The sequence below is a fragment of the Charadrius vociferus genome, unplaced genomic scaffold (genome assembly GCF_000708025.1).
Source record: "Charadrius vociferus isolate BGI_N301 unplaced genomic scaffold, ASM70802v2 scaffold487, whole genome shotgun sequence".
Taxonomy (NCBI): Eukaryota; Metazoa; Chordata; class Aves; order Charadriiformes; family Charadriidae; genus Charadrius; species Charadrius vociferus.
The window spans coordinates 1,150,915-1,161,635 of NW_009649169.1; the positions used below are offsets into that span (position 1 = coordinate 1,150,915).

Below are 10,721 nucleotides of genomic sequence, written 5' to 3' on the forward strand. Positions count from 1 at the left end.
CCCAAACTTCACCAGAGTCCCCAAACACCTTTAACTTCCAGAGTCTGAACTACATTGAGATGTGCCGTCATCTTTCACCTGCCCTGTTGTCGGAGTGTGTTTTGGGGTACTGTTTGAAGACATGGCTTGTTTGTTTTCTCCCAACCAGGCTGGCTGATCCCAGAGCATGGCGTGCTCACCTGGGTATGCAAACACAAGGCCGCGCAAAGTTTGTATCTGCCGTGAGACGGATCATAGTCCACGAATACTACAACAGCAGGAACTACGACTACGACATTGCACTGCTGCAGCTGACCCAGCCATGGCCAGACACAATGAGCCATGTCATCCAGCCCATCTGCGTGCCTCCATTTTCGCACAAAGTCCGCCGTGGTGACAAGTGCTGGATAACAGGTTGGGGCCAAAAGCAGGAAGCGGGTAAGTTTTATACCTTCAGCAGAGCTATTTTTGCTCCCAGGCAAACAGCAGCCTTCACGTGTGCGCAGGACACCTGCTTTTCTTGCATTGCTGAGTTGTGTAGAAAATCATAATGTTTTGAATTTACTGTCCTGTGGAAGTTGTTCCTGCGTGCACATACCTTCATATGCTCAGGAAAATCGGCTGCTGTTCCTGTGGATCTGGAAGTCCTGTGTGATCCTGTTGTTAGCCAAGACTTGCAGGGAGCTACGCTTACTCCAAAGTAACATGGTATTGTGTTTCCCCTGTGTGTGGAGGTGTGTTAGCACACCTCAGTGGACCCTTTGCTGCTTGCAGCAGGAGGATGAAACTGCTAAGTCTCCCTCCTCCTGCCCTCAGCCTCTGAAGGCTGAACAGCCCTGTGGCGCCGACCCTGACTGTAAGGTGGCAGCTCCATCCTTGGAGTGCAGCTTGACAAAATGGCCACCCCATTGAGAAAATGGCCGCCCTTGTAATGGCAGGCTGCCTTCTCGGCAGAGTTAGGCCTGGCCCTCCCACGTCCCTCCCTGGCCTGGCCTCGTCTGCCCTCTCGGGGCTGCTGGCACTGTGCTGGCCCAGCCGCCCTGCCACTCTCAGGGAAAGTAGGAGAGGCAAACGCGTGGTGCGAAGCTGTGGCAGGTGGTTAGCCTCCAGCATTTTAACTCGATGCTCAGAGCCAGAATTGCCACCTGCCAAATTCCGTTCAGCTTCTCTGTAAACAGCTGTGGGAGAATATGTGGTTGCGAATTACGTGCAACCACCTTACCAGGAAAGGATGGTGGTACGGACCTGTGGTGTGGTGTCTCTCGTTGGGCCTGCTGGTTAGTCACCTGTGAAATTTAAAAGCTGGTTATTTGAAAGGTATATGTGACGCCTCAAAAATGAAAAAAAAGGGTTTTATTTTCCCTTTTTTCCTCTTTTCCTTTAATTGGTTTATACAATTTCATTGCCAAATCAATCTTTTAAGTATTTTTTTAGGTATACTTTATTACATACTATCTTTATCAAATCTTGAAACAAAGTTTCATGATGTAAACCAGCATTTGCATACTTGAATATGTTGGTGGAGTTTCTTTGGCTATATCCAGATTTTGAGAGGATCACCTGGTGATATTATTAGAGCTGCTGCGTTGAAAGGAGGGGACAATTCAGTTTAATTCTGTTTTTCTGGAAGCACGTATCTTATAGAAAAGAGGTGTTTTACCAAAACTTTCAGACAGCGAGGACCACATTTTGAGTTATGTCTGGGTTCTTTAAACTGCCAAAAGAGCAATTTGTATTCCATAACTCTGATTTATAATTTGAATTTGAGATCCAGCACCATCAGAGACGCTACCCTAATTGCAAATCTGTCTTGCGATGATCCAAATACCATTGTAAAATCCTGTTCCCTTTTAAATCCCCTCTAGTGATTATACTGTTTGGTGCAGCCAAAGGACCACAATCACATTACACAAATGCCTGATACTTAGAAAATGGCTTCTTTGCTGTTGCAGTTAGTTGTCTGGAATCTGCAATAACTTGGAGGTCAAAAGTGTCTGGGGATATTTTCTGAAGACTTCTTGGTTTGTATTTAAATAGATGAGTAAAATGCTAAGCTCTGTTGAATCATCCTTCTTTCAATTTATTTTCCAGATGATGAAGGTTCAGCAATTCTTCAGAAAGCAGAGGTAGAAATTATTGACCAAACGTTATGTCATTCCACATATGGGATTATCACATCTAGGATGTTTTGTGCTGGACTAATGTCTGGGAAAAGAGATGGATGCAAAGTATGTATCTTGGCACACTTCACATAAAGTTTATCTTGTCTTTCATTGTTGCATGATGAGGTGTAAGAACTGACTGGCAGACCGCTTTGTGGTCCGTACACTTCAGTTCTGAAAAACAGCAACGTGACAGTTACCTATCAGCAAATCTGTCATCTAGGTGTTTTCAGAGTTTTGCTGCTTTTATGTGCATGAGTAACACCACTAATGTTTGGTTGCAGGCCAAGGGCCAGGCAATTTGCAAGTCCCAATAGGAAGTTGAAGTCAGGCAATTTTTGGTACAAGAGTGCCTCAGCTGAAGAAAAAGCTGAGAAACCAGCTTGTCTCTTTTCATGATCTCCCCTTCCCAGCCCCTCCAGGTCTATCTGATGAGATGCAGACTACTAGGCATAAATTTTCAAATGTGTGATATTCTGATCTTGCAATCCTGAAAGATAATAAACATGAAATTCAGAATTTACTTCTAATGAATAGTAGTAAAAATATATACACATACATGATATGTATTTATGTAATATATCATTTTATGTATGTTGTGTAATATATACTGTATTATATTATATAGAACTTATATAAACCATTTATATTTACTACTAAACTAGTAGTAAATTTAATGCTAAAATAGTAGTAAAACTACATTTATTTTTTTTTTTATGATGGAGATCTGAAATCTTCAAGTTGTTCTAGCTTTCACCGGTCCACATAAAGGTGAGAGAGACCACAATGGCTCTCAGAGCAAGCAATGTCTGAGGGCTTTCTGAGGGAGTATAATGCACCAGCTGCTTTTTAGAGATTAGCCAGACCATTAACATTAAGCACAATTTTCACTAACTGGAGAATTTGTTTCTGCAGTTATCTGACTGGCCACTCAAGGTATAGCCAAGATAAAGCATAATTTACAAGTCCTTTGGCTGCATTTCTGTAAGGGCAAATAATGTGTGACTGCATCTGGCAGTTGTTAGAGCTGATCGAAGTGTAAGATTTGTGTTGTGAAAAATGCTGGTATTCCACCTTTCTTTTGTCCCAGAAATTAAAGAAAAAGGTTGAAAATTAGACTCCAAATGCAAAATCTTAATTGCCAAGGATGACAAAAAGAAAAGATCCAAGTTAAATCTTTAATAATTTTCTGAGGCATTCAAGATAATTCTGCTTTGAGGTGCAGGTGGCGTTACTAGATTATCTCCTGACATCCCCTCGAACCTGCATATCCTAAGATTCTATAAAGTAAAGCAAAATATATGTCTGGAAGGAAGGCACTTCTCTTGCACAACGCTTAGATTTTACTGACTCACCTTTTGCTTTTGGAAGTCCTTTGTTACATCCAATGCTTTGGTAAAGTTTGATTTGCTACTAGCTGTATTTTTCAGAGAGATTTTGTCTACAGCAGAGTTTTACAAGAAAGTATAAGCTGGGTCAAAGACATTTTCCTCGAATTGTGGCATATGGTTTTTTTTTTCCTGAACATCTGCCAATGTATTTCTACAAGAATACAATATAAGGGAAGAATACTATTTGCTTTGTCCTGTATTATGGAATTATGCCATGCTGAATAAAACTTTGAAGTCTATATCATACTTCATTTTAACTGCCCTAATTACAAAGACATTGTGTGCCCCCAAACATTATGTGCTGGCTTGTGGCACTAGAGGACAACACTTAGTGTTTTTCCTTCTTTATAAAAAAACTCAAATAAATTGAGGGATCCAATTTGTTTCCCTTTACTTTTAATTTGAAAGAAGTTATATCATTATTAATTACTGTAATTGTATTTTAATTATTCATTTTTTAAAAAAAAAATTACTATTTTTTGGAGTCCTTAGGTGTGTAACACATAAATGAACACACATATTAAGTAGCAGATTTTGGGATTAAGCTGTAAGTTTGAGGCTAGAAAGCCAATTATGAGTTTTAAACCTAGTCCATGAAATGTCGTATCTTTATTGGTGTTTTTAAAGAGTGAGAGCTAGCACTCTGTCTTGTGAAATACCAAACTTTGGTACAACTATGCAATCACACCTGCTTCAAGAAAAAAACCTCTCCCTGTTATCTATCTGATGATTTGAACTATGTGAATGGGAAAATATAACCACTGTTAGAATTACTAAGGCAAAACATCTGTGGACTTTTGTCTCAGTTTTAATAATCTGTATTGTACACACATAGAACTCAATAAATTCTTTTTTAGGGTGATTCTGGTGGACCATTGACATGTCAAAGCAACGGAGATGGAAAATGGTTTTTGACTGGCATTGTTAGCTGGGGTTATGGATGTGGAAGACCAAATTTCCCTGGTGTCTACACAAGAGTGTCAAATTTTGCACCATGGATTCACAAATATGTGCCTTCAGTCTTGTAACTTGAAAACAGTTTTGCTGGGGAAAAAAAAAGTCTGTATATCTTCATTAAAAAATCATATTTGAGAAAACTGTTCATTGGTGGAATTTCTTTGCACGTCTCCTTGCTGACACAATATTTGATTCTGGAGTACGCATATGGAAGTAACAAATACCCTTTGTCCAAGCCTTGGTGAAAGAGGAAGAGACTGATCTTGTAGTAGTGGTTGTATGCAGATATCTGGAGACACAGGAGGAGGTGCAAAAATAAACTGCTGGAACTTTGTGTCTGTTTTCCAGGCACCAACTAAGTGCATGTGCAATCATCTGTCAGGAAGCTGAAGATACAATTGACCACCTAGAGACAGAGCTTAGCCTTACTCAGTCATTTCCTCTGAGATGTGCAGTAGCAACTATGAAGTAGCAATCAACTGTTAGTACTCTTGCTAATCCTACTTTCCCCACCTCCTTCAGCAAGAATAGCTGACAGAGAGAGAGGGAGAGGAGGGCTTGCAAATTCAGTCCTCTCAGGTGTGTAGGGCTCTCATTCCTGGAGATCAGAAGTTCTGCAGTTAAGGATGGGAGAGAATGTTACTCTTATTCCTTCCGCAACTTCCATTTTAATTAACTCCATTGTTTGGAGCGACTAACTCATTTCCTGCCTTAATTTCCCCGTATTCAAGATTATTCGCAGTTCATCCACATGAGAATTTGAATTCTTTATCTGCAGGCAACCTTATCAAGATGAGTAAATATCACGATGTGTGTTGTTGCAAAGATCTTGTCCTTACTCAAGTAAAACCAATGCTTCCTGCCCTCTGAGACGTATTTTAAATTGTTATGGAATTAGGTTCTCTGACTGTATATAGTTTAAAAAAAAAAAACTGATATAAATTTTTGAGATGATGCAAAAGAGGTTTTATTTCCTCTAGGCTTTCTCTGTGGGTTTCTTTTCCATGAAGGAGGGGGCAAAGTATCAGTCACTCAGCAGGTTTCGTGTGTGGCTGAGATGATAGGCTGTTGGAAAAAAGAGGACTTGAACAAAGCAGTCTGTCTACAGTTCTGGTTTACATTCCTGAGCTGTGAGGATTGCTTTCCATTAATCCCTTTTGTAGTCTGCATGTGATTGGTGTTGGGGTTGTTTGTTCACTTTCTGTTTTCTGGAGCTGAGGTTTCTTGGGCCTGTTTTGTTTTTCCAGGTTTTGTTCTTTGTGCACATGCTCTCTCTCTCCCTCTCCCCGACCATGTAGAAAATATGTTGTTTTCCCACACACATCCTTGATTTTCTTATTTTACATGCAGAATACCCTGAACTTGTTGGTTTGCTGACTTAAAAGTGTTTTTAATTCCAAACAGGAAATATGAATGTGAATTGCTTTGCAGTTACGTTTATTCTGTGGTACTGGCTTGAGGATGGCAAATTCAGGTGGTCTGTGGAATTGTTCATTTCTTCTCTCTCATAAATATTTCTGTGGATTCCAGCAGGCGTTCATTAGAAGTTGCTTCATTTGCCTTGCTCTGGGACTTTTTACCTGTAAATTGCTTGCATGCCCTTCACTTTGTGTCGTAAATTATTTCTTATTCTTGCATTTCTGAAAGAAGGAGGTAAGTGAGATGTTTTCAAACGTTGGGATCAATATCCTACTTAGCCAGTTAGGGAAACAAAGAGTTACAGTGACGGTAACTTTTCCTCCCCACCTTCTTTGATTGCAGATCAGCTGGCTCCAGCTTCAAGCAGTATGGCAAAGGTGAAATGAGAGAAGCTTGGTGTGCGTGGCGGGGAAGGCAGTATGCTATTCTGGGTTGTGTTTAAGAAATGAGGTTCATTTAAGACTTTATTATTAGGTTTGTCAGAAGGCATTTGTCAAGGCATCATGATACGGGCTTTCCCCTCCAGCCAGGTCTCTGTGTACAGCATACAAGCTCCCTATGACTCTGAGCAGACTGCAGTGCAGGTAAGAAACACCGGTTAAGCTTTACAGCAGAAATGCAGTAAATGATCTCTCTGCTCACTTTGGTGTATATTGATCCCTGTTCTTCATATGCAAATTGCTCCTAACTAAAGCGCTAGCAATTTTTTCCCCCACTTACATAGCTTGAAATGTGTATCACAAACACGCGGGTTTCGTATGTGACGTAGCTGGTAACATGAAAGTTGCTACCTCAGTTGAAACCTCTTTAAAAACTAAAAGGATAAATATATTAAAATATGGTACAATAGCTCTTCTTGTGTTGTCTTACTAATTGATGCCTTCCCATGTCTTCCTCTAGGAAAGTCCGCAGATTCGCTACTGCCCATCCTACCGAGAAGGCTTGTGTCAGAAGTACTGTTTCTTCAAATGGATAAGGCTGTGTTTCTGGAGAAGATGGCTTCTAGGAATATTACCTATAGTTTCTTTAATAGTTACAGTAATCGTGCTAGTCCTGCACTATTCATCCTGTAAGTGTTACTCCCCAGCATGGTCTGGATGGGATGGGTTTTTTTTGCACTGTGTGAATGATTAGTACGAAAAGCTCTGCACTAAGCAGCTAAGCACGTAATGTATTTCTCAGCAACTGAATTTCCCTTCTCCTTAATGTGTTTGCTAAAGCAAAAAAAAATTTGCACAATATTTAGCAGTTGGAGTTGTACAAGAATAATGAAGGTATGTATTCTATCTCTAAATTTTTGTCTCTGCTTGTGAATGCTATCATTATTATAACTGCCATCTTTTCCAAGAACTTATAGGAACTAACTGTCTCTCTTCTGTTCACTTTTTCAAGAGAGAATAGCTACTTAACTTATGTATGCTCTTTCCCAGATCTCAAAACATAGCCATTAAAACCATATCTCTTGAGGAGGGCAGCGCAGCAAAAAATGGAAGTTTAGCAATTAAAGCTTCCTAGTAGAGATGTTTGTCTGAGCCTGTACCTCATTCCTCTCCTTTTCTTTCGGGCATTATTTTGTCAATGGGACTGACTCAGTGCTCTAGCTATTACTGCACGTTTCTCTTAAGAGCTAGTACCTACAGATGTCAAGGACAAATACATGCTTCTGCAAGCCTCTCGTTTTGGAAACTTTTCTGTACTGACATTAGGTGTGCTAACTTTATCTTCTTTTTTCTCAGCTCCAGCTTTCTCCTTTATTTATATTGGTGGAAGTGTAGAAATTCCTAATTTGACTTATACAAATGACCTCAATGATCCAAAGTCACAGAAATTCCTCACACAAGCAGAAGCAATCCAAAATTATGTAAGTTCCCACATAAGTACAGCAATAATTTAGAAGTATTTGTTACAGAATCACACAGAATCATACAGAATGAGGAGAAGACTCCAGTTAGTCACTTCTTTTCTTTGCCTTCAAAATAGTAAGTTTAAAGCTAACAAGTGCCTCAGCGGTGTACAGTGTTAGGAATGTAGCTAGACAGCTGGGGCTGTGTGTGTCACAGTAAGGCTAACATTTTCCAGGTAATAAAACCTGGAGTTTTCAAGGTCATGGATAAATTTTTTTTCTTAAAGGAATTAGGAGTGTGGTTTTTGTTTTGTTTTACTTTACTCAAACACTCTTCCTTGGTACATTTTTCTCTTTGATTTTTTTTTTTCATTATATCTCCAATTCAATGCTTAACTTCTTGTTTTGTTTTGTTTTACCTTATCAACCACAACAATGCTTGCTTTCTTGCACTTCTTATGTGAGTTCCTATTTGTGAGATCAATACTGTTTCCTGAGTACATGTGAACAGCAGTCTTAAACACAAAGCAGTTCTCTGTTAGCCTGCATTTCCCAAAAGAGCTCATCTAGTGTCTCAAAGCTGCTTTGTGCACAGCCAATACAAGTTGCTCATGGTCAGATTATATGCCAGAAATTTAAAGACTAAAACAAAAATGTAAATGTATTCATAAAGGCTTCTTTTTCATGGCTAATTAACAAGACCTATCTCAATGGTCTTGAAATGTGATATGACTTAATTATTTTTTTTTTTTTTAGTGGAAGTGAATGCGCATTTATGATCCTTATTTGATATGTTCTGTGACAATGATGGATAGTGCTTGTAATATGGGAGGGTGAGGAAGAGGAAAGGAAGAAAAAGACAAATGCTTTCTAGCATAAGAGAATGACACTAAAGACATATTGACACTAAAATGTAATGCTTTACATTTTCTTTTACCATTATTTAACTGTCAGTTTGCAGAAACATACAAGTCTTCCTGCTTGGGAAAGTACTACTTGAGGTCTGTAGTAGCTGCTTTCAGGTAGGTACTGCTCCAGCATATGGTATAAATTTGAGATATTGTTGTGTTTTTCTTACTTTTTTTCATGCATTTTAAATTAGTCATGTGAGAGAATATGCAGATCTCAGGGAATGAAATAGAAATGAAATATTTAGGGAATAAAAAATGCAGAAATGCCTTTAAGTATGTGAACTAAGAGCTAAGCTAATAGTGTGATTTCTGTCTTGCCCTGTAGACTCGGAGAGAGAAATCAAGTTTGATTAATCGTGCCTTGTTTACGGATTGCTTTGTAGTTTACTTATCTACTTTTGATTTTTAAAATCACAGTTCAGCTTTTTTATCAACACTCTGCAAGTGGTAATTTTGGTTTTGTCTGTTTAAATGAAGTTCCTTTTTAATTTCTCAAGACAAAACTTAAAGGTATAAATTTGGGCAGAACACTCTACTTAAACTCCTGGTCAGAAATGTAAATACATTGAGCAAATGGCTACTACTATCCTGACAGGCTTTGAAAACTTCTAGAAGGTCAGTCCATAGGCCATTTTGAAAGGAAGTGTGTGATAGACTGTCTCTATAAATCACTTAAGCAATACTTTGTATATACACACATACAGATTATTTATTTTAACAAGAATTGTGTGAAATGTTGTATCAGTCTATGGGCATAAAATTATATTGTCATATGGTGTGAGACCCAATTAAAAATATTAAAGAAAATGTGTCTAGAACTGTAATATGGTCTTAAAAGTGTATAATTATGCAGCAGTGATGGAAACATCCAATTCCATAAAAATGATTGCAAGAATTTTCTGTGAGGTGTAGTTTTCAGTCTCAGTGTGTTACTGTTTAAGCAGCATATTTTTGAAATATTTCTACTGTATAGAAAAAACAAGTGTTAAACAAGAGAGTTTATTGCCACTGTGTTCAGCTGCAACTTTTTGCACAGCACTTCAACTGGCTATGAAACTGTGAAAGCCAAAAATGCAGATAAGTGGAAAGCACATCCTAAATAATAATGTACTTACGATGCTTTTTTTTTTTCCCCCTCCACAGTGAAGGAGAGTCTGGACTTCGAGCTTACTACTGGAATACATTCTGGGCACCACAAGATATGGTTGCTTCTCTTAAAAAATTAACCCCAGTAGAACAAAAAGAAATCGGTAGCAAACAAGCAGCTCACACGTTCAGTTCTTCTGGGGAGGAAGATTTTGATCTCGTTACAATGGAGCTTTTTGGTAACAATGTACCTGTCATTTAATATCTATTCTGTCTATTTCTCTTTTTCCAGTTTGTGTCTTTGGCTTGTGTAGCTGATAGTTATTAAATTTCAGTTTCAGATTCCACAGAATATGATGTGATGCTAAAATCAGGTAATTATTGTTCAATCCTAACTAATATCACTTCGGGGGGAGGGGTGGTGGTGTCATGTAACATAAAAATGTCAGTTTCCCAGTTATTCTTATATCTGTAGGGCCTATGAACTAAACCAGACTAGGGACCTCTCTCGCCTGTTGTTCAAATAAAGGCTGAGATGAAAAATGCCCTACAGCTTCTGTTCTGATGTTCTGACTAGACTGATTGAAATGTAATAGTTTCCACTGAATTCCAATGACCTGTGGCTCCTTTTCTTGGCATCTTTTAAAAAGCTACTGTATAAAATTATACATAATTTATTTGTCTTGTGACTAGATAATTTTGGTTATTCATGGTTTGTGATCAGTGGAACACTAGAGCTTTAATTCACTTTGCCTGGTTTCTCCATATCAAGCACAATTCCAGATTGGCTTCATATTCTTACTGTTCTCATTCCATAGAGAGGGGTGAAGAGAAAATGGCAAAGCAAGCAGTAGGTTTCAAGAAGAGATGGTAGCAGCTGCAGTCAAGTTCCCTCCTGCTTGCTGAGTGTATGACGAGCTGATGGTGAGGCGCTGTGCTTCCTTGGGCAGAGCAGGAGGAGAAGATGACACAG

At 38.8% G+C, this 10,721-nt stretch overlaps 2 protein-coding genes across 2 annotated transcripts in view; both read left to right on the plus strand.

Moving 5' to 3' along the window:
- The window catches only part of TMPRSS7 (transmembrane protease, serine 7), a 31,986-nt gene extending 27,363 nt beyond the window's left edge, over positions 1-4,623 (plus strand). Inside the window, 3 exon segments of the mRNA XM_009888498.1 lie at positions 149-417; positions 2,071-2,207; positions 4,390-4,623. Of these exon segments, the coding sequence (XP_009886800.1) occupies positions 149-417; positions 2,071-2,207; positions 4,390-4,560 (577 nt within the window). The 3' untranslated portion in view covers positions 4,561-4,623.
- Positions 4,624-6,411: 1,788 nt separating this feature from the next.
- The window catches only part of LOC104289539 (transmembrane protease serine 7-like), a 22,016-nt gene continuing 17,706 nt past the window's right edge, over positions 6,412-10,721 (plus strand). The window contains exons 1-6 of the mRNA XM_009888497.1: positions 6,412-6,492; positions 6,809-6,977; positions 7,645-7,769; positions 8,706-8,773; positions 9,806-9,987; positions 10,084-10,122. Coding sequence (XP_009886799.1) covers positions 6,412-6,492; positions 6,809-6,977; positions 7,645-7,769; positions 8,706-8,773; positions 9,806-9,987; positions 10,084-10,122 — 664 coding nt within the window. The remainder of the gene's footprint in view (positions 6,493-6,808; positions 6,978-7,644; positions 7,770-8,705; positions 8,774-9,805; positions 9,988-10,083; positions 10,123-10,721) is intronic.